Source organism: Scyliorhinus torazame, chromosome 27 (assembly GCF_047496885.1).
Source record: "Scyliorhinus torazame isolate Kashiwa2021f chromosome 27, sScyTor2.1, whole genome shotgun sequence".
In the NCBI taxonomy this organism is placed as follows: Eukaryota; Metazoa; Chordata; class Chondrichthyes; order Carcharhiniformes; family Scyliorhinidae; genus Scyliorhinus; species Scyliorhinus torazame.
In genome coordinates this window covers 44,304,100-44,327,889 of record NC_092733.1, presented here as the reverse complement: position 1 = coordinate 44,327,889, position 23,790 = coordinate 44,304,100, and the positions used below count along the sequence as shown (strand labels likewise).

Here is a 23,790-nt window from a genome sequence, read left to right as displayed (position 1 = left end):
CCATGTCCTTTGATCCCCTTCGGCATCAGAGCGATATCGAGCCGCTTCTTGAAAACATCAATGTTTTGACCTCAACTACTTCCTGTGATAACGGATTCCACAGGCCGACCACTCTCCGGGCGAAGGTATTTCTCCTCATCTCTGTCCAAAATGGTCGATGCCGCAGGACCAGGATGTGCTGGTTTTGGCCAAGGATGGTATCATGGCTAGTATCGGCTTGGAGGGCTGAATGGCCTGTTCCTGTGCTATGTTGTTCTTTGTATCCTCAGACTGTGACCCCTGGTTCACCCCCACCATCGGGAACATCCTTCCTGCATCTACCCTGTCCAGTCCTGGTTGAATTTTATCGGTTTCGATGAGGTCCCCCCTCATTCTTCTGCACTCCAGCGAAGACAATCCTAACCGACTCAATCCTCCTCATACGCCCATCCTGCTAGGCCAGGGGACAGTCTGGTTAGATGGGCAGAACAGCGGCAAATGGAATTTGACCCTGAAAAGTGCGAGGTGATGCCAATTGGGAGGACTAAGCTGGGAAGGGAACATACAATGAATGGGAAGACCTCAGGAAGTACAGAGGGATCTGGGTGTGCAGGTCTATAAGTCCCTGAAGGCAGCAGGATGGTACAAGGTGGTTTACAAGGTCTATGGGATACCTGCCGTTATTAACCCAGGCACTGAATACAAGAGCGGGGAGGTTATGCTGAGACTGTATAAAACGCTGGTTAGGTCACAGCTAGAGGATTGTGTACAGTTCTGGTCACCACACTATAGCAGTGAGTGCATTAGAGAGGGTGCAGGGGAGACTGACCAGGATGTTGCCCAGGCTGCAATGTTTCAGCTATCGAGAGAGACTGGAGCGGCTGGGAATGTTTCCTCTGGAGCAGAGAGGGCTGAGGAGGGAGCTGAGCGATTTGGACAGAATTATCAGGGACAGGGACAGGGTGGATAGGGAGGTTCTTTTCCCCTTAGTTGAGGGGTAACCAGGGGGCAGCGATTTAAGGTAAGGGGCCGGAGATTTAGAGGGGATTTGAGGGAAAACCTTTTCATCCAGGTGGGAATTTGACTGAGCTCTCACTGCAATCTAAACCAGACTGAAATGGAGAGACAGGGTCGATGCGGCGGAGCTCGTTCCCCTGGTCGGCGAATTCTGAACCACGGGGCAAAAACCCCAAATAAGGAGAAGCCAATTAGGGCCGAGGGGGAGAGAGGTTTTAAAAATGATAAAACCCCAGGGTTGTGACTGTTTGGAATTCTCGATCCCAGAGGCCTGTGGAAGCTGAGTCACTGAGGATATTTCAGAAACATGGAGATAGTGACTCGGATGAAGGGGCTGAATGTCTGCTCACTAACTTTGCTGACGACACAATGATAGGAAGGACAGTAAATTGTGAAGAGAACGTAAGGAGGGTGTAAAGGGACATCGAGAGGGTAAATGTGGGGAAAATGGAGTATAACTTGGGAAAGTGGGAAAGTGTCCAGTTTGGCAGGAAGAATAAAAGGGAAGCTGATTTTGGAAACGGTGCGAGATTGCAGAGCTCTGAGGTACAGAGGGATCTGGGGGTCCCAGTGCATGGATCACAAAAGAGGCCCTGGGGGTCGGGTTTGGGGAATACCATGGTGGGGGGCTTACTGAGGGGTCAGGAGGATGTGGACTGTCACGTGTGGGGACCTGGGTAGGGGTCACATTTAAATGATAGCGGAGGCTGTTTTACCTCCTCTCTCTCATTTGCTGAATTCTAGTTCGGGTTTGAAGTGGAGTTTGGTGTTTGTGGAGAAGAATATAAAATACTCAGCATGTCTGGCAGTGCCTGTGGACAGGAACAGAGTTAACCTTGTCGGCTTCTGGCCCTCGGATGACAACAGTTCCTCAATCTGCAAGGCTCTCTGTTCCTCACTCCACAGATGCTCCCAGATGTACTGGGTCTTTCCAGAAGCTTCTGCAATGACTTCAGATTCCCGGCACTTTCTTTATTTTGCTTTGATGTTGGGATTTTGTCCTCACTCATTCTCCCACCTTTGTGTCTCTTATTTCCAGGTGAAGCTGTCATACCAACTCTGCCACCCATGCCAGAGACCACTGTGCCAACCACACTAGAGGCCACTGTGCCAACCACGCCAGACACCACTGAGCCAACCATGCCAGAGAGCACTGTGCCAACCACGCCAGAGACCACTGTGCCACCTACACCACAGACCACTGTGCCAACCACGCCAGAGACCACTGTGCCAACCATGCCAGAGAGCACTGTGCCAACCATGCCAGAGAGCACTGTGCCAACCACGCCAGAGAGCACTGTGCCACCTACGCCAGAGACCACTGTGCCAACCACGCCAGAGACCACTGTGCCAGCCATGCCAGAGAGCACAGTGCCAACCATGCCAGAGAGCACTGTGCCAACCACGCCAGAGAGCACTGTGTCACCCATGCCAGAGACCACTCTGCCTCAAATTGCATCTTCAATGATTGTCACAAATCCGCCATCACCATCGCCAGGTAACAGCATCCGGAGGGGTTTTAAACTCAAACTTCACCCGGAAAACTCCCGGAGCATTCATCAAATCTCCAACTGAGAGAGTGGCTTTTATTACTCTGCAGGGAGTGAGTGAGGGAATGGGATGGAGTGAGTGAGTGAGGGGAGTGGGATGGAGTGAGTGAGTGAGGGGAGTGGGATGGAGTGAGTGAGTGAGGGGAGTGGGATGGAGTGAGTGAGGGGAGTGGGATGGAGTGAGTGAGGGGAGTGGGATGGAGTGAGTGAGGGGAGTGGGATGGAGTGACTGAGGGGAGTGGGATGGAGTGACTGAGGGGAGTGGGATGGAGTGAGTGAGGGGAGTGGGATGGAGTGAGTGAGGGGAGTGGGATGGAGTGAGTGAGGGGAGTGGGATGGAGTGAGTGAGGGGAGTGGGATGGAGTGAGTGAGGGAATGGGATGGAGTGAGTGAGTGAGGGGAGTGGGATGGAGTGAGTGCGGGGAGTGGGATGGAGTGAGTGAGGGGAGTGGGATGGAGTGAGTGAGGGGAGTGGGATGGAGTGAGTGAGGGGAGTGGGATGGAGTGAGTAAGGGGAGTGGGATGGAGTGAGTGAGGGGAGTGAGGTGGAGTATCTCTCTCACACATTCTCTCTATCTTGCTGTATCTCTCTCTCACACACATTCTCTCGATCTTGCTGTATTTCTCTCACACATTCTCTCTATCTTGCTGTATCTCTCTCTCACACACATTCTCTCTAGCTGTATCACTCTCTCACACACATTCTCTCCATCTTGCTGTATCTCTCTCTCACACACATTCTCTCTGTCTTTCTGTATTTCTCTCTCACACACATTCTCTCTATCTTGCTGTATCTCTCTCTCTCGCACACAATCTCTCTATCTTGCTGTATCTCTCTCTCACAAAACTTTCTCTCTATCTTGCTGTATCTCTCTCTCTCACACATTCTCTCTGTCTTGCTGTATTTCTCTCTCACACACATTCTCTCTATCTTGCTGTATTTCTCTCTCACACATTCTCTCTATCTTGCTGTATATCGCTCTCTCACACATTCTCTCTATCTTGCTGTATTTCTCTCTCACATACATTCTCTCTACCTTGCTGTATCTCTCTCACATTCTCTCTATCTTGCTGTATCTCTCTCTCTCACACATTCTCTCTATCTTGCTGTATCTCTCTCTCTCACACATTCTCTCTATCTTGCTGTATCTCTCTCTCTATCACACATTCTCTCTGTCTTGCTGTATTTCTCTCTCACACACATTCTCTCTATCTTGCTGTATTTCTCTCTCACACATTCTCTCTATCCTGCTGTAACTCTCTCACTCTCACACACATTCTCTCTATCTTGCTGTATTTCTCTCTCACACATTCTCTCTATCTTGCTGTATCTCTCTCTCTCACACATTCTCTCCATCTTGCTGTCTCTCTCTCTCACACATTCTCTATCTTGCTGTATCTCTCTCTCACACATTCTCTCTATCTTGCTGTCTCTCTCTCTCTCACACATTCTCTATCTTGCCGTCTCTCTCTCTCTCTCACACACATTCTCTCTATCTTGCCGTATTTCTCTCTCTCACACATTCTCTCTAACTTGCTGTATCTCTCCCTCTCTCACACGTTCTCTCTATCTTGCTGTATTTCTCTCTCTCTCTCACACATTCTCCCTATCTTGCTGTATTTCTCTCTCTCTCACACATTCTCTCTATCTTGCTGAATTTCTCTCTCTCTCACACATTCTTCCTATCTTGCTGTATTTCTCTCTCTCTAACACACATTCTCTCTATCTTGCTGAATTTCTCTCTCTCACACACATTCTCTCTATCTTGCTGTATTTCTCGCTCTCACACACATTCTCTCTATCTTACTGTATCTCTCTCTCTCACACATTCTCTCTATCTTGCTGCATCACTCTCTCTCACACATTCTCTCTATCTTACTGTATCTCTCTCTCTCACGCATTCTCTCTATCTTGCTGCATCTCTCTCTCTCCTGTGACAGGGAGGAGGGCGAGAGCAACAGCAATTGAAGGAGGAACAAAGAGTGACAGGCGAGGTACAGATTTTGGATTGACGAGGATTATCGGGAAGACAGGAAAGTGGTGTTAGATCCACAATGACCAGCCCTGATTAGGCAGAGCCGTCCTGATGGACTCGATGATCTCGCTCATATTCCTGATGTTTTTATTAGTTTGGACAGGAGTTGGGAGGATGTGACACAGAGAGTAGAAAGTAGAAACTATATCGAGATAGAGAGAGTGTGAACCAGATATGGAGTGAAATGAAAAAATGAAATGAAAATCGCTTATTGTGACAAGTAGGCTTCAAATGAAGTTACTGTGAAAAGCCCCTAGTCGCCACATCCCGGCGCCTGCTCCGGGAGGCTGGTACGGGAGAGGAAAGAGGCAATGGTAACATTGAGGGGGAAACATGAAATAGAGGGAAGAATGGCCAGGCCCCAGTGCCTCCTGGGAGCTGGGCTCAGTGAGTTTAACCTTTTAAAGCTGTGATTGTTGTCTTTAGGAATGGGTGGCAAACAGTTTCAACTGGTGATCACATTGCTGGGAGACTTTGATCCTGACTCGATGCAGAAAATCATTCTGGAGGTGAGAAACTGTTTCGAGATTAAATATTGACACCAACACCTGCCTCTCACTGTCTGGATTCAGAGATCAGGAGCTGTCACCTCACATACAGCAGCTCCACCCCCCCTCTGGCCACCCTCCTATCACCCAGACAACCCTCCTGTCCCACGGAACAGGTTCAATGGGCTGAATGGCCTCCTCCTGTTCCTGTCTTGGTGTCTGAGCCTCGACAGTGTCGCTGAAGCAGGGGCTTTGTCACAGTCCAGTCCCATTGGGCCGATCTCCTCACACAAGGGGCAGACTCACATTGCACTGCTGTCCCCGAGATCACCTCTCTCTGTATCTTTCCCTCTCTCTCTCTCTCTCTGTCTCTGTTTCTTTCCCTCCCCCTCTCTCTCTGTCTCTGTATCTTTCCCTCGCTCTCTCTCTCTGTCTCTGTATCTTTCCCTCGCACTCTCTCTGTCTCTGTATCTTTCCCTCGCTCTCTCTCTCTCTGTCTCTGCATCTTTCCCTCGCTCTCTCTGTCTCTGTATCTTTCCCTCCCCCTCTCTCTCTGTATCTTTCCCTCACTCTCTGTTTCTGTATCTATCCCTCACTCTCTCTCTCTCTGTATCTTTCCCTCGCTCTCTCTCTGTATCTTTCCCTCGCTCTCTCTCTCTGTATCTTTCCCTCGCTCTCTCGCTGTCTCTGTCTCTTTCCCTCGCTCTCTCTCTCTGTCTCTGTCTCTTTCCCTCCACCTCTCTCTGTCTCTGTATCTTTCCCTCGCTCTCTCTCTCTCTGTATCTTTCCCTCGCTCTCTCTCTCTGTCTCTGATCTTTCCCTCGCTCTCTCTCTCTGTCACTGCATCTTTCCCTCATTCTCTCTCTCTGCCTCTGTATCTTTCCCTCCCTCTCTCTCTCTGTCTCAGCATCTTTCCCTCTCCCTCTCTCTCTCTGTCTCTGTATCTTTCCCTCGCTCTCTCTCTCTCTCTCTGTATCTTTCCCTCACTCTCTCTCTCTGTATCTTTCCCTCGTTCCCTCTCTCTCTCTGCATCTTTCCCCCTCCCTCTCTCTCTGGTCTCTTTAGCTTTCCCTCGTTCTCTCTCTCTGCCTCTGTATCTTTCCCACCCTCTCTCTCTGTATCTTTCCCTCGCTCTCTCTCTGCCTCTGTATCTTTCTCTCGCTCTCTCTCTCTCTGTATCTTTCCCTCACTCTCTCTCTGCCTCTGTATCTTTCCCTTTCCCTCTCTCTCTGTCTCTGTATCTTTCCCTCGCTCTCTCTCTCCCTCTGTCCCTGTATCTTTCCCTCGCTCTCTCTCTCTCCCTCTGTCCCTGTATCTTTCCCTCACTCTCTCTCCCTATCCCTGTATCTTTCCCTCACTCTCTCTCTCTGCCTCTGTGTCTTTCCCTCTCCCTCTCTCTCTGTCCCTGTATCTTTCTCTCTCTCCCTCCCTCTGTCCCTGTATCTTTCCCTCGCTCTCTCTCTCTCTCCCTCTGTCCATCTCTGTTGCTGCCTCAACCTGTCTGTCCTCTGTCTCCCTTTCAATCTCTCACTCTTTCTCACACTCTCGCTCCCTCTAACCTTCAATGTTTCTCTCTCTCTCTCTCTCACGCTTTGTCTCCATCTGCCCCTCTTTTACTTTCTGTTCTGTATCAGAGTAACACCATTGGCTGGTGTAATAGAACCTCAGAAATCCATCGAATCCCAACGTTGCAGAAGGAGGCCATTCAGCCCATCGAGTCTGCGCCGACCCTCTGAAAGAGCACCCTGCCGAGGCCCCGTCCCCGTTACCCCCATAACACCCCCTAACCGGCAAACCTTTGGACAGTGGGAGGAAACCGGAGCACCCGGAGGAAGCCCACGCAGACACGGGGAGAAAGTGTAAACTCCGCTCAGTCACCCGAGGTCGGAATTGGACCCGGGACCCTGGCGCTGTGAGGCAGCCGTGTTAACCACTCAGCCACCGAGCCGCCCGCGTGTTATTGTCACGTGTTCCGCAATGACATAATCGGAGCGTTTCACGGGCTTTTGTGGAGTTCATCATTGTGCCCTGTTTGAGCTGCATTTTGTAAATAAACCCCGTCCTCAATGTGATACCAATTCGACGTGTGTCGCCTCTGAGCCCTTCTCTTTGGAGCTACAAGAAAAAATAAAACCCCTTTTCTCTCTCTCTCGCCTCTGCCCCATTCTCTCTCTCTTTCTCTCTGCCTCCTGTCTGCCCCACTCTCTCTTTCTTTCTGTCTCGTGCCTGTCCCACTCTCTCATCCCTCTCTCTCTCGCCTCTGCCCCACTCTCTCCATTTCTGTCCCACTCTCTCTTTCTGCCTCGTGTAGGTCCCACTCAATTCCTGTTTCTTTCTATCCCACTCTCTCTCTTTCTACTCCACTCTCTCTCTCTTTCTACTCCACTCTCTCTCTCTTTCTATTCCACTATCTCTCTCTCCCACTCTTTCTCTTTCTATCCCACTCTCTCTCTTTCTATCCCAGTCTCTCTCTTTCTATCCCACTCTCTCTCTCTTTCTATCCCAGTCTCTCTCTTTCTATCCCACTGTCTCTCTCCTTTCTATCGCAGTCTCTCTTTATTTCTATCCCAGTCTCTCTCTCTCTCTCTTTCTATCCCACTCTCTCTCTCTATCCCAGTCTCTCTTTCTCTTTCTATCCCAGTCTCTCTCTCTATCTAACCCACTCTCTCTCTCTTTCTATCCCACTCTCTCTCTATTTCTATCCCACTCTCTCTCTCTCTTTCTATCCCACTCTCTCTTTCTATCCCAGTCTCTCTCTCTCTTTCTATCCCACTCTCTCTCTATTTCTATCCCACTCTCTCTCACTTTCTATCCCACTCTCTCTCTCTCTCTATTTCTATCCCACTCTCTCTCTCTCTATTTCTATCACAGTCTCTCTCTCTCTTTCTATCACAGTCTCTCTCTCTCTTTCTATCCCACTCTCTCTTTCTATCGCAGTCTCTCTCTTTCTGTCCCAATCTCGATCTCACTTTCTATCCCACTCTCTCTCTCTCTCTATTTCTGTCCCACTCTCTCTCTCTCTCTATTTCTATCGCAGTCTCTCTCTATTCCTATCCCACTCTCTCTCTTTCTCTCCCACGCTCTCTCTCTCTCTTTCTCGCCCACTCCCTCTCTCTTCCTATGCCAGTCTCTCTCTCTCTCTCTGCCTCATCCTGTCTCCTTCTTTCCCTGTTCCTCTCACACCCTCTTCCACTCTGTCTCTCACTAAGTTCATTTCTCCCTCTTATCTCTCCATTACACATATTGGCAGCAAATTCCCGCGTTCCTCACACCCTGAGCCGTTCCAGCCAGTGATTGGCAGTGAAGGTGACATTTTGTCCCCAAACTCTACCCCCCCCCATCACTGCAACATTAACCATGTCTCCCCCCCCTCACTGCAACATTAACCATTTCTCCCCCCCCGCTCACTGCAATATTAACCATTTCTCCCCCCCTCACTGCAATATTAACCATGTCTCCCCCCCTCACTGCAATATTAACCATGTCTCCCCCCCCCCACTGCAATATTAACCATGTCTCCCCCCTCACTGCAATATTAACCATTTCTCCCCCCCTCACTGCAATATTAACCATGTCTCCCCCCCTCACTGCAATATTAACCATGTCTCCCCCCTTCACTGCAATATTAACCATGTCTCCCCCCCCTCACTGCAATATTAACCATGTCTCCCCCCCTCACTGCAATATTAACCATTTCTCCCCCCCTCACTGCAATATTAACAATGTCTCCCCCCCTCACTGCAATATTAACCATGTCTCCCCCCTCTCACTGCAATATTAACCATGTCTCCCCCCCCTCACTGCAATATTAACCATTTCTCCCCCCCTCACTGCAATATTACCCATGTCTCCCCCCCTCACTGCAATATTAACCATTTCTCCCCCCCTCACTGCAATATTAACCATGTCTCCCCCCCTCACTGCAATATTAACCATGTCTCCCCCCTTCACTGCAATATTAACCATGTCTCCCCCCCCTCACTGCAATATTAACCATGTCTCCCCCCTCTCACTGCAATATTAACCATTTCTCCCCCCCTCACTGCAATATTAACCATGTCTCCCCCCCCTCACTGCAATATTAACCATTTCGCCCCCCCCTCACTGCAATATTAACCATGTCTCCCCCCCTCACTGCAATATTAACCATGTCTCCCCCCCTCACTGCAATATTAACCATTTCTCCCTCCCTCACTGCAATATTAACCATGCCCCCCCCCTCACTGCAATATTAACCATGTCTCCCCCCCTCACTGCAATATTAACCATTTCTCCCCCCCCCTCACTGCAATATTAACCATGCCCCCCCCGTCACTGCAATATTAACCATGTCTCCCCCCCCACTGCAATATTAACCATGTCTCCCCCCCTCACTGCAATATTAACCATGCCCCCCCTCACTGCAATATTAACCATGTCTCCCCCTCCCCTCACTGCAATATTAACCATTTCACCCCCCCTCACTGCAATATTAACCATTTCTCCCCCCCCCTCACTGCAATATTAACCATTTCTCCCCCCCCCTCACTGCAATATTAATCATTTCTCCCCCCTCCCCTCACTGCAATATTAACCATGTCCCCCCCCCGTCACTGCAATATTAACCATGTCTCCCCCCCCCTCACTGCAATATTAACCATTTCTCCCCCTCTCACTGCAATATTAACCATGTCTCCCCCCACCTCACTGCAATATTAACCATGTCTCCCTCCCCCCCCTCACTGCAATATTAACCATTCCTCCCCCCACCCACTGCAATATTAACCATTTCTCCCCCCCCCTCACTGCTATATTAACCATGTCTCCCCCCCCCTCACTGCAATATTAATCATTTCTCCCCCCCTCCCCTCACTGCAATATTAACCATATCCCCCCCCCGTCACTGCAATATTAACCATGTCCCCCCCCCGTCACTGCAATATTAACCATGTCCCCCCCGCCACTGCAATATTAACCATGTCCCCCCCCCCCCGTCACTGCAATATTAACCATTTCTCCCCCCCCTCACTGCAATATTAACCATTTCTCCCCCCCTCACTGCAATATTAACCATTTCTCCCCCCCCCACTGCAATATTAACCATGTCCCCCCCCTCACTGCAATATTAACCATGTCTCCCCCCCTCACTGCAATATTAACCATGTCTCCCCCCCTTCACTGCAATATTAACCATGTCTCCCCCCCTCACTGCAATATTAACCATTTCTCACCCCCTCACTGCAATATTAACCATTTCTCCCCCCACCCCACTGCAATATTAACCATGTCCCCCCCCCTTCACTGCAATATTAACCATGTCTCCCCCCTCACTGCAATATTAACCATGTCTCCCCCCCTCACTGCAATATTAACCATTTCTCCCCCCCTCACTGCAATATCAACCATTTCTCCCCTCCCCCACTGCAATATTAACCATGTCCCCCCCTCACTGCAATATTAACCATTTCTCCCCCCCCTCACTGCAATATTAACCATGTCTCCCCCCCTCACTGCAATATTAACCATGTCTCCCCCCTTCACTGCAATATTAACCATGTCTCCCCCCCTCACTGCAATATTAACCATGTCTCCCCCCCTCACTGCAATATTAACCATTTCTCCCCCCCTCACTGCAATATTAACAATGTCTCCCCCCCTCACTGCAATATTAACCATGTCTCCCCCCCTCACTGCAATATTAACCATGTCTCCCCCCCTCACTGCAATATTAACCATTTCTCCCCCCCCTCACTGCAATATTAACCATTTCTCCCCCCCTCACTGCAATATTAACCATTCCCACCCTCACTGCAATATTAACCATGTCTCCCCCCCCTCACTGCAATATTAACCATGTCTCCCCCCCTCACTGCAATATTAACCATTTCTCCCCCCCTCACTGCAATATTAACAATGTCTCCCCCCTCTCACTGCAATATTAACCATGTCTCCCCCCCTCACTGCAATATTAACCATGTCTCCCCCCTCTCACTGCAATATTAACCATGTCTCCCCCCTTCACTACAATATTAACCATTTCTCCCCCCCCTCACTGCAATATTAACCATGTCTCCCCCCCCCCTCACTGCAATATTAACCATGACTCCCCCCTCTCACTGCAATATTAACCATGTCTCCCCCCTCTCACTGCAATATTAACCATGTCTCCCCCCCTCACTGCAATATTAACCATTTCTCCCCCCCTCACTGCAATATTAACCATTTCTCCCCCCCTCACTGCAATATTAACCATGTCTCCCCCCCCTCACTGCAATATTAACCATTTCTCCCCCCCTCACTGCAATATTAACCATGTCTCCCCCCCTCACTGCAATATTAACCATGTCTCCCCCCCTCACTGCAATATTAACCATTTCTCCCCCCCTCACTGCAATATTAACCATGTCTCCCCCCCTCACTGCAATATTAACCATGCCCCCCCTTCACTGCAATATTAACCATGTCTCCCCCCCCTCACTGCAATATTAACCATGTCTCCCCCCGCCCCTCACTGCAATATTAACCATGCCCCCTCACTGCAATATTAACCATGTCTCCCCCCCTCACTGCAATATTAACCATTTCTCCCCCCCTCACTGCAATATTAACCATGCCCCCCCCCTCACTGCAATATTAACCATGTCTCCCCCCCTCACTGCAATATTAACCATTTCTCCCCCCCCTCACTGCAATATTAACCATGCCCCCCCCCGTCACTGCAATATTAACCATGTCTCCCCCCCCCACTGCAATATTAACCATGTCTCCCCCCCCTCACTGCAATATTAACCATGCCCCCCCTCACTGCAATATTAACCATGTCTCCCCCTCCCCTCACTGCAATATTAACCATTTCTCCCCCCCTCACTGCAATATTAACCATTTCTCCCCCCCCTCACTGCAATATTAACCATTTCTCCCCCCCTCACTGCAATATTAATCATTTCTCCCCCCTCCCCTCACTGCAATATTAACCATGTCCCCCCCCCGTCACTGCAATATTAACCATGTCTCCCACCCTCACTGCAATATTAACCATTTCTCCCCCTCTCACTGCAATATTAACCATGTCTCCCCCCACCTCACTGCAATATTAACCATGTCTCCCTCCCCCCCCTCACTGCAATATTAACCATTTCTCCCCCCCCCCCACTGCAATATTAACCATTTCTCCCCCCTCACTGCAATATTAACCATGTCTCCCCCCCCCTCACTGCAATATTAATCATTTCTCCCCCCCTCCCCTCACTGCAATATTAACCATGTCCCCCCCGTCACTGCAATATTAACCATGTCCCCCCCCCCGTCACTGCAATATTAACCATGTCCCCCCCGCCACTGCAATATTAACCATGTCCCCCCCCGTCACTGCAATATTAACCATTTCTCCCCCCCCCTCACTGCAATATTAACCATTTCTCCCCCCCTCACTGCAATATTAACCATTTCTCCCCCCCCCACTGCAATATTAACCATGTCCCCCCCTCACTGCAATATTAACCATGTCTCCCCCCCTCACTGCAATATTAACCATGTCTCCCCCCCCTTCACTGCAATATTAACCATGTCTCCCCCCCTCACTGCAATATTAACCATTTCTCCCCCCCTCACTGCAATATTAACCATTTCTCCCCCCCCCCACTGCAATATTAACCATGTCCCCCCCCCTTCACTGCAATATTAACCATGTCTCCCCCCTTCACTGCAATATTAACCATGTCTCCCCCCCTCACTGCAATATTAACCATTTCTCCCCCCTCACTGCAATATTAACCATTTCTCCCCTCCCCCACTGCAATATTAACCATGTCCCCCCCCCTCACTGCAATATTAACCATGTCTCCCCCCCCTCACTGCAATATTAACCATGTCTCCCCCCCCTTCACTGCAATATTAACCATGTCTCCCCCCCTCACTGCAATATTAACCATGTCTCCCACCCCCCCTCACTGCAATATTAACCATGCCCCCCCCTCACTGCAATATTAACCATGTCTCCCCCTCCCCTCACTGCAATATTAAACAGGTCTCCCACGCCCCTCACTGCAATATTAACCATGTCTCCCCCCCCTCACTGCAATATTAACCATGTCTCCCCCCCTCACTGCAATATTAACCATTTCTCCCCCCCCCTCACTGCAATATTAACCATGTCTCCCCTCTCACTGCAATATTAACCATGTCTCCCCTCTCACTGCAATATTAACCATTTCTCCCCCCCCTCACTGCAATATTAATCATTTCTCCCCCCCTCCCCATACTGCAATATTAACCATGTCCCCCCCGTCACTGCAATATTAACCATGTCTCCCCCCCACCTCACTGCAACATTAACCATGTCTCCCCCCCCTCACTGCAATATTAACCATTTCTCCCCCTGTCACTGCAATATTAACCATGTCTCCCCCCCCTCACTGCAATATTAACCATGTCTCCCCCCCTCACTGCAATATTAACCATTTCTCCCCCCCCTCACTGCAATATTAACCATTTCTCCCCCCCTCACTGCAATATTAACCATGTCTCCCCCCCTCACTGCAATATTAACCATTTCTCCCCCCCTCACTGCAATATTAACCATGTCTCCCCCCCCTCACTGCAATATTAACCATTTCTCCCCCCCCTCACTCCAATATTAACCATTTCTCCCCCCCCTCACTCCAATATTAACCATGTCTCCCCCCCCTCACTGCAATATTAACCATTTCCCCCCCCCTCACTGCAATATTAACCATTTCTCCCCCCCCACTGCAATATTAACCATTTCTCCCCCCCCTCACTGCAATATTAACCATGTCTCCCCCCCCTCACTGCAATATTAACCATGTCTCCCCCCCCTCACTGCAATATTAACCATGTCTCCCCCCCCCTCACTGCAATATTAACCATGTCTCCCCCCCCTCACTGCAATATTAACCATGTCTCCCCCCCTCACTGCAATATTAACCATGTCTCCCCCCCCTCACTGCAATATTAACCATGTCTCCCCCCCCCCCTCACTGCAATATTAACCATGTCTCCCCCCCCCCTCACTGCAATATTAACCATGTCTCCCCCCCCCCCTCACTGCAATATTAACCATGTCTCCCCCCTCCCTCACTGCAATATTAACCATGTCTCCCCCCCTCACTGCAATATTAACCATGTCTCCCCCCTTCACTGCAATATTAACCATGTCTCCCCTCCCTCACTGCAATATTAACCATGTCTCCCCCCTCTCACTGCAATATTAACCATTTCTCCCCCCCTCACTGCAATATTAACCATGTCTCCCCCCCTCACTGCAATATTAACCATTTCGCCCCCCCCTCACTGCAATATTAACCATGTCTCCCCCCCTCACTGCAATATTAACCATGTCTCCCCCCCTCACTGCAATATTAACCATTTCTCCCTCCCTCACTGCAATATTAACCATGCCCCCCCCCTCACTGCAATATTAACCATGTCTCCCCCCCTCACTGCAATATTAACCATGCCCCCCCCGTCACTGCAATATTAACCATGTCTCCCCCCCCACTGCAATATTAACCATGTCTCCCCCCCTCACTGCAATATTAACCATGCCCCCCCTCACTGCAATATTAACCATGTCTCCCCCTCCCCTCACTGCAATATTAACCATTTCACACCCCCTCACTGCAATATTAACCATTTCTCCCCCCCCCTCACTGCAATATTAACCATTTCTCCCCCCCCCCCTCACTGCAATATTAATCATTTCTCCCCCCTCCCCTCACTGCAATATTAACCATGTCCCCCCCCGTCACTGCAATATTAACCATGTCTCCCCCCCCCTCACTGCAATATTAACCATTTCTCCCCCTCTCACTGCAATATTAACCATGTCTCCCCCCACCTCACTGCAATATTAACCATGTCTCCCTCCCCCCCCTCACTGCAATATTAACCATTCCTCCCCCCACCCACTGCAATATTAACCATTTCTCCCCCCCCCTCACTGCTATATTAACCATGTCTCCCCCCCCCTCACTGCAATATTAATCATTTCTCCCCCCCTCCCCTCACTGCAATATTAACCATATCCCCCCCCCGTCACTGCAATATTAACCATGTCCCCCCCCCGTCACTGCAATATTAACCATGTCCCCCCCGCCACTGCAATATTAACCATGTCCCCCCCCCCCCGTCACTGCAATATTAACCATTTCTCCCCCCCCCTCACTGCAATATTAACCATTTCTCCCCCCCTCACTGCAATATTAACCATTTCTCCCCCCCCCACTGCAATATTAACCATGTCCCCCCCCTCACTGCAATATTAACCATGTCTCCCCCCCTCACTGCAATATTAACCATGTCTCCCCCCCTTCACTGCAATATTAACCATGTCTCCCCCCCTCACTGCAATATTAACCATTTCTCACCCCCTCACTGCAATATTAACCATTTCTCCCCCCACCCCACTGCAATATTAACCATGTCCCCCCCCCTTCACTGCAATATTAACCATGTCTCCCCCCTCACTGCAATATTAACCATGTCTCCCCCCCTCACTGCAATATTAACCATTTCTCCCCCCCTCACTGCAATATCAACCATTTCTCCCCTCCCCCACTGCAATATTAACCATGTCCCCCCCTCACTGCAATATTAACCATTTCTCCCCCCCCTCACTGCAATATTAACCATGTCTCCCCCCCTCACTGCAATATTAACCATGTCTCCCCCCTTCACTGCAATATTAACCATGTCTCCCCCCCTCACTGCAATATTAACCATGTCTCCCCCCCTCACTGCAATATTAACCATTTCTCCCCCCCTCACTGCAATATTAACAATGTCTCCCCCCCTCACTGCAATATTAACCATGTCTCCCCCCCTCACTGCAATATTAACCATGTCTCCCCCCCTCACTGCAATATTAACCATTTCTCCCCCCCCTCACTGCAATATTAACCATTTCTCCCCCCCTCACTGCAATATTAACCATTCCCACCCTCACTGCAATATTAACCATGTCTCCCCCCCCTCACTGCAATATTAACCATGTCTCCCCCCCTCACTGCAATATTAACCATTTCTCCCCCCCTCACTGCAATATTAACAATGTCTCCCCCCTCTCACTGCAATATTAACCATGTCTCCCCCCCTCACTGCAATATTAACCATGTCTCCCCCCTCTCACTGCAATATTAACCATGTCTCCCCCCCTCACTACAATATTAACCATTTCTCCCCCCCCTCACTGCAATATTAACCATGTCTCCCCCCCCCCTCACTGCAATATTAACCATGACTCCCCCCTCTCACTGCAATATTAACCATGTCTCCCCCCTCTCACTGCAATATTAACCATGTCTCCCCCCCTCACTGCAATATTAACCATTTCTCCCCCCCTCACTGCAATATTAACCATTTCTCCCCCCCTCACTGCAATATTAACCATGTCTCCCCCCCCTCACTGCAATATTAACCATTTCTCCCCCCCTCACTGCAATATTAACCATGTCTCCCCCCCTCACTGCAATATTAACCATGTCTCCCCCCCTCACTGCAATATTAACCATTTCTCCCCCCCTCACTGCAATATTAACCATGTCTCCCCCCCTCACTGCAATATTAACCATGCCCCCCCTTCACTGCAATATTAACCATGTCTCCCCCCCCTCACTGCAATATTAACCATGTCTCCCCCCGCCCCTCACTGCAATATTAACCATGCCCCCTCACTGCAATATTAACCATGTCTCCCCCCCTCACTGCAATATTAACCATTTCTCCCCCCCTCACTGCAATATTAACCATGCCCCCCCCCTCACTGCAATATTAACCATGTCTCCCCCCCTCACTGCAATATTAACCATTTCTCCCCCCCCTCACTGCAATATTAACCATGCCCCCCCCCGTCACTGCAATATTAACCATGTCTCCCCCCCCCACTGCAATATTAACCATGTCTCCCCCCCCTCACTGCAATATTAACCATGCCCCCCCTCACTGCAATATTAACCATGTCTCCCCCTCCCCTCACTGCAATATTAACCATTTCTCCCCCCCCTCACTGCAATATTAACCATTTCTCCCCCCCCTCACTGCAATATTAACCATTTCTCCCCCCCTCACTGCAATATTAATCATTTCTCCCCCCTCCCCTCACTGCAATATTAACCATGTCCCCCCCCCGTCACTGCAATATTAACCATGTCTCCCACCCTCACTGCAATATTAACCATTTCTCCCCCTCTCACTGCAATATTAACCATGTCTCCCCCCACCTCACTGCAATATTAACCATGTCTCCCTCCCCCCCCTCACTGCAATATTAACCATTTCTCCCCCCCCCCCACTGCAATATTAACCATTTCTCCCCCCTCACTGCAATATTAACCATGTCTCCCCCCCCCTCACTGCAATATTAATCATTTCTCCCCCCCTCCCCTCACTGCAATATTAACCATGTCCCCCCCGTCACTGCAATATTAACCATGTCCCCCCCCCGTCACTGCAATATTAACCATGTCCCCCCCGCCACTGCAATATTAACCATGTCCCCCCCCCGTCACTGCAATATTAACCATTTCTCCCCCCCCCTCACTGCAATATTAACCATTTCTCCCCCCCTCACTGCAATATTAACCATTTCTCCCCCCCCCACTGCAATATTAACCATGTCCCCCCCCCTCACTGCAATATTAACCATGTCTCCCCCCCTCACTGCAATATTAACCATGTCTCCCCCCCCTTCACTGCAATATTAACCATGTCTCCCCCCCTCACTGCAATATTAACCATTTCTCCCCCCCTCACTGCAATATTAACCATTTCTCCCCCCCCCACTGCAATATTAACCATGTCCCCCCCCCTTCACTGCAATATTAACCATGTCTCCCCCCCTCACTGCAATATTAACCATGTCTCCCCCCCTCACTGCAATATTAACCATTTCTCCCCCCTCACTGCAATATTAACCATTTCTCCCCTCCCCCACTGCAATATTAACCATGTCCCCCCCCCTCACTGCAATATTAACCATGTCTCCCCCCCCTCACTGCAATATTAACCATGTCTCCCCCCCCTTCACTGCAATATTAACCATGTCTCCCCCCCTCACTGCAATATTAACCATGTCTCCCACCCCCCCTCACTGCAATATTAACCATGCCCCCCCCTCACTGCAATATTAACCATGTCTCCCCCTCCCCTCACTGCAATATTAAACAGGTCTCCCACGCCCCTCACTGCAATATTAACCATGTCTCCCCCCCCTCACTGCAATATTAACCATGTCTCCCCCCCTCACTGCAATATTAACCATTTCTCCCCCCCCCCTCACTGCAATATTAACCATGTCTCCCCTCTCACTGCAATATTAACCATGTCTCCCCTCTCACTGCAATATTAACCATTTCTCCCCCCCCTCACTGCAATATTAATCATTTCTCCCCCCCTCCCCATACTGCAATATTAACCATGTCCCCCCCGTCACTGCAATATTAACCATGTCTCCCCCCCACCTCACTGCAACATTAACCATGTCTCCCCCCCCCTCACTGCAATATTAACCATTTCTCCCCCTGTCACTGCAATATTAACCATGTCTCCCCCCCCCTCACTGCAATATTAACCATGTCTCCCCCCCTCACTGCAATATTAACCATTTCTCCCCCCCCTCACTGCAATATTAACCATTTCTCCCCCCTCACTGCAATATTAACCATGTCTCCCCCCCTCACTGCAATATTAACCATTTCTCCCCCCCTCACTGCAATATTAACCATGTCTCCCCCCCCTCACTGCAATATTAACCATTTCTCCCCCCCCCTCACTCCAATATTAACCATTTCTCCCCCCCCTCACTCCAATATTAACCATGTCTCCCCCCCCTCACTGCAATATTAACCATTCCCCCCCCCTCACTGCAATATTAACCATTTCTCCCCCCCCCACTGCAATATTAACCATTTCTCCCCCCCCTCACTGCAATATTAACCATGTCTCCCCCCCCTCACTGCAATATTAACCATGTCTCCCCCCCCCTCACTGCAATATTAACCATGTCTCCCCCCCCCTCACTGCAATATTAACCATGTCTCCCCCCCCTCACTGCAATATTAACCATGTCTCCCCCCCCTCACTGCAATATTAACCATGTCTCCCCCCCCCTCACTGCAATATTAACCATGTCTCCCCCCCCCCCTCACTGCAATATTAACCATGTCTCCCCCCCCCCCTCACTGCAATATTAACCATGTCTCCCCCCCCCCCCTCACTGCAATATTAACCATGTCTCCCCCCTCCCTCACTGCAATATTAACCATGTCTCCTGTCTGCGATGTAGCTGCAGCTGTCGTTCAGGGAACGATTCCCGGACCTGAAGCTTCATTTGAGTCTGGGAGAAAGTTAGCTCTGGGCTGTGGCTGCTCCAGAAGATTGACGGTGATGGATCGTACCAGTGAGCACCTGGTCACCTGTGTGTTTACAGCTTCGCTCAGTAATAGCCCTGCCTTACAGCGTGACGCAGCGAGCAAAGGGTTAATCGCTCGCTGTGTGTTAATCTTACATTGCGATTGATTCTTCTTCATATTAGGGAATGTGGGAGCTTTTAGTTTTGGCTTTGTGGAATAGGGAAGTATAACCTCCATTTGGAAGTCCTGACCACTGGGCTGTGGGACAGAGACTGACCCCAAATGACCCTTTTTAACCTTCTGCTTAACGAGAGGATTTTATAAAGATCTGTGTCCAGTTGCTGAATTCCGAGATTTGTCAGCACCGGGAATGGGTGTCCAGACAACAGTGAATCCCAGCACAATCTCTGGGTAGAGATCATCCATTCCCTCAGGGTTCCTCGACAATGGTGTTGTTGGGACAGAATAAAATCCAGCGTTCTTGTTTCCTTCACAGAAACACATTCTGTTGAGCAAAGTGAAATATTTGATAACTGATCCCAGGAGCTCAATGAAACAAGGGAGGGAATCAGCTTTTCCGATATGTGGTGGGTCCAATCAGATGCTCCTTATCTGGAGGAGCGATATTCCTGATGGAGCAGAGAGCAATGTGTTCCCACCTTCACTCGTGTCAACCAATAGACCCGGTGAAAATGTCCTGTTGGTCACAACTCTGCAGCGTGAAGCTGGCAAAACCGCTGGTGTGAGCGAGACATGGTCAGGACTAATATCAGGGAAACTCCTGCAGACACTGAACTCTCAGCTAGTCAGGCAGCGGCTGTGGAGAAACCCCAGATCATGTTTCAGCTCAATGCTTTGGCTCCTGACCCTGAAAGAGTAACTGGGATTCTCTCCACAGTTACTGCCTGACCGGCTCTGCATTTACAGCTCGCTGGGTTTTCTCTTGTTTCTGTCACACAATCAGGTCTGTGAGCTTCCCATTAATGGACTTTCACAGACACAAACCTGGGGTCAAAAAGGTCTCGAATGAAGCAGTCGACTGTCCTGAGGATCTGGATTGTGGAGAGTTTGTTTCACTGAATATTCAGCTGGGAAGTGTAACATGTCGGAGTTCCTCACCATCACATGTGGGCTGATCGGTTCAGCGGGTGTTTCAATGTTATTGCATGAAGTGTGTGCTCAATAAATCTGTAACTGCTTGACCACAATGTGTGAAAGGTGTTTCTTTTGGAGAAATGTGCAGATGATCTGATTCAGAGTGAAAACCATCCTGGTCCAGATTGAAACTCATTCTGACGCTGAGACTGATGTTTGGCTTGTTTCTCCGAGTGGGATCATTCTGTTCCTCTGTCCTCCACCCGCTTCACCTTCCTCTCTCTGCTTCACTCTGACCACGTCCACTGTCCCTGGCTCCTTCACGTGCAAGAAGTGTGTCCAGTTGCAGCTCCTGTTAGGCCGCTTGACGGCTCTGGAGCTGCGGATGGACTCACTTTCGAGCATCCGCGATGCTGAGGACGTCGTGGATAGCACGTTTAGCGAGTTGGTCACACCGCAGGTGAAAGGTACTGAGGGAGATAGTAAATGGGTGACCAAAAGACAGAGCAAGAGTAGGAAGGCAGTGCAGGTGTCCTCTGCGGTCATCTCCCTGCAAAACAGATATACCGCTTTAGATACTGTTGAGGGAGATGGCTCACCAGGGGAAGGCAGCAGCAGCCAGGTTCATGGCACCGTGGCTGGCTCTGCTGCACAGCTGGGCAGGAAGAAGAATGGCAGGGCTAGAGTGATAGGGGACTCAATTGTAAGGGGAATAGACAGGCGGTTCTGCGGACGCAATCGAGACTCCAGGATGGTATGGTGCATCCCTGGTGCAAGGGTCAAGGATGTCTCGGAGCGGCTGCAGGACATTCTGGGGAGGGGGGGGGGGGGGAGGGCGAACAGCCAGCTGTCGTGGTGCACATAGGCACCAACGATATAGGTAAAAAACGGGACGAGGTCCTACAAGCTGAATTTAGGGAGCTAGGAGTTAGACTAAAAGGTAGGACCTCAAAGGTAGTAATCTCAGGATTGCTACCAGTGCCACGAGCTAGTCAGAGTAGCAATGTCAGGATAGATAGGATGAATGCATGGCTCGGGAGATGGTGCAAGAGGGAGGGATTCAGATTCCTGGGGCATTGGAACCGGTTCTGGAGGAGGGGGGCCAGTACAAACCGGACGGTCTGCACCTGGGCAGGACTGGAACCGATGTCCTAGGGGGGGGGGGGGTGTTTGCTAGAGCTGTTGGGAAGAGTTTAAACTAATGTGGCAGGGGGATGGGAACCGTTGGAGGAAGTTGGAAGGTAGTAAAACAGGGACAGAAACAAAAGGCAGTAAGGGGGAAGGTGTAAGGCAGAGAAGCCACAGTCAAAAATCAAAAAGGGCGACAGTACAAGGTACAGTGACTGAGGGGAGCTCAGTGAATCAGACCAGGAATACTAAAAGGAATAAAACGGGAAGTGAAAACATTAATGGTAAGCGACGCGGCAGGTTGTTACATGAAGATATGGGTTAAACGACAAGGAAAATTAGGAGAAAGGTTAAGAGGAAATAGAACTTAGGAGAGGTTACTGATCGAGGTGTTAAGATTCAGAACAGAGGTAAAAAAGCCAACATAAGTGTACTTTACCTGAATGCTCGTAGTATTCGGAATAAGGTAAATGAGTTGATGGCGCAAATCTACGTGAATGACTATGATTTAGTGGCCATTACTGAAACATGGTTAAAGGATGGTCACGACTGGGAGTTAAATATCCCAGGGTGTCAAACTATTCGGAAGGACAGAGTGGATGGTAAGGGAGGTGGTGTAGCTCTGTTATTTGAGGATGACATCCGGGCAACAGTAAGGGATGACATCGGTGCTATGGAGGATAAGATTGAATCCATTTGGGTGGAAATCAGGAATAGTAAGGCGAAAAAGTCACTGATAGGAGTAGTCTATAGGCCACCAAATAGTAACATTATGGTGGGGCAGGCAATAAACAAAGAAATAACAGATGCATGTAGAAATGGTACAGCGGTTATCATGGGGGATTTTAATCTACATGTTGATTGGTTTAACCAGGTCGGTCAAGGCAGCCTTGAGGAGGTGTTTATAGAATGTATCCACGATAGTTTCCTAGAACAGTATGTAATGGAACCTACGAGGGAACAAGCGGTCCTAGATCTGGTCCTGTGTAATGAGACAGGATTGATTCAGGATCTCATAGTTAGGGATCCTCTCGGAAGGAGCGATCACATTATGGTGGAATTTAAAATGCAGATGGAGGGTGAGAAGGTAAAATCAAACACTAGTGTTTTGTGCTGAAACAAAGGAGATTACAATGGGATGAGAGAAGAACTAGCTAAGGTAGACTGGGAGCAAAGACTTTATGGTGAAACAGTTGAGGAACAGTGGAGAACCTTCCAAGCGATTTTTCACAGTGCTCAGCAAAGGTTTATACCAACAATAAGGAAGGACGGTAGAAAGAGGGAAAATCGACCGTGGATATCTACGGAAATAAGGGAGAGTATCAAATTGAAGGAAAAAGCATACAAAGTAGCAAAGATTAGTGGGAGACTAGAGGACTGGGAAATCTTTAGGGGGCAACAGAAAGCTACTAAAAACGCTATAAAGAAGTGGAAGATAGATTATGAGAGTAAACTTGCTCAGAATATAAAAACAGATAGTAAAAGTTTCTACAAATATATAAAACAAAAAAGAGTGGCTAAGGTAAATATTGGTCCTCTAGAGGAGGAGAAGGGAGATTTAATAATGGGAGATGAGGAAATGGCTGAGGAACTGAACAGGTTTTTTGGGTCGGTCTTCACAGTGGAAGACACAAATAACATGCCAGTGACTGATGGAAATGAGGCTATGACAGGTGAGGACCTTGAGAGGATTGTTAGAATCATAGAATCATAGAAGTTTACAGCATGGAAACAGGCCCTTCGGCCCAACCAGTCCATGCCGCCCAGTTTTTACCATTAAGCTAGTCCCAGTTGCCCGCACTTGGCCCATAACCCTCTATACCCATCTTCCCCATGTAACTATCTAAATGCTTTTTAAAAGACACAATTGTACCCGCCTCTACTACTACCTCTGGCAGCACATTCCAGACACTCACTACCCTCTGAGTGAAGAAATTGCCCCTCTGGGCCCTTCTGAATCTCTCCCTTCTCACCTTAAACCTATGCCCTCTAGTTTTAGACTCCCCTACCTTTGGGAAAAGATGTTGACTTTCTACCTTATCTATGCCCCTCATTATTTTATAGACCTCTATAAGATCATCCCTTAGCCTCCTACGCTCCAGGGAAAAAAGTCCCAGTCTATCCAGCCTCTCCTTATAACTCAAACCAT

General features: G+C 49.4%; 1 protein-coding gene across 7 annotated transcripts in view; it reads left to right on the top strand.

Moving 5' to 3' along the window:
* LOC140403376 (uncharacterized) overlaps positions 1-20,626 on the top strand; it is a 207,682-nt gene extending 187,056 nt beyond the window's left edge. For all 7 annotated transcript variants that reach the window (XM_072491304.1, XM_072491301.1, XM_072491303.1 and 4 more), the window contains 3 exons: positions 2,036-2,494; positions 5,009-5,091; positions 19,352-20,626. In XM_072491304.1, coding sequence (XP_072347405.1) covers positions 2,036-2,494; positions 5,009-5,091; positions 19,352-19,417 — 608 coding nt within the window. In that variant the 3' untranslated portion in view covers positions 19,418-20,626. The remainder of the gene's footprint in view (positions 1-2,035; positions 2,495-5,008; positions 5,092-19,351) is intronic.
* Positions 20,627-23,790: the final 3,164 nt, after the last annotated feature.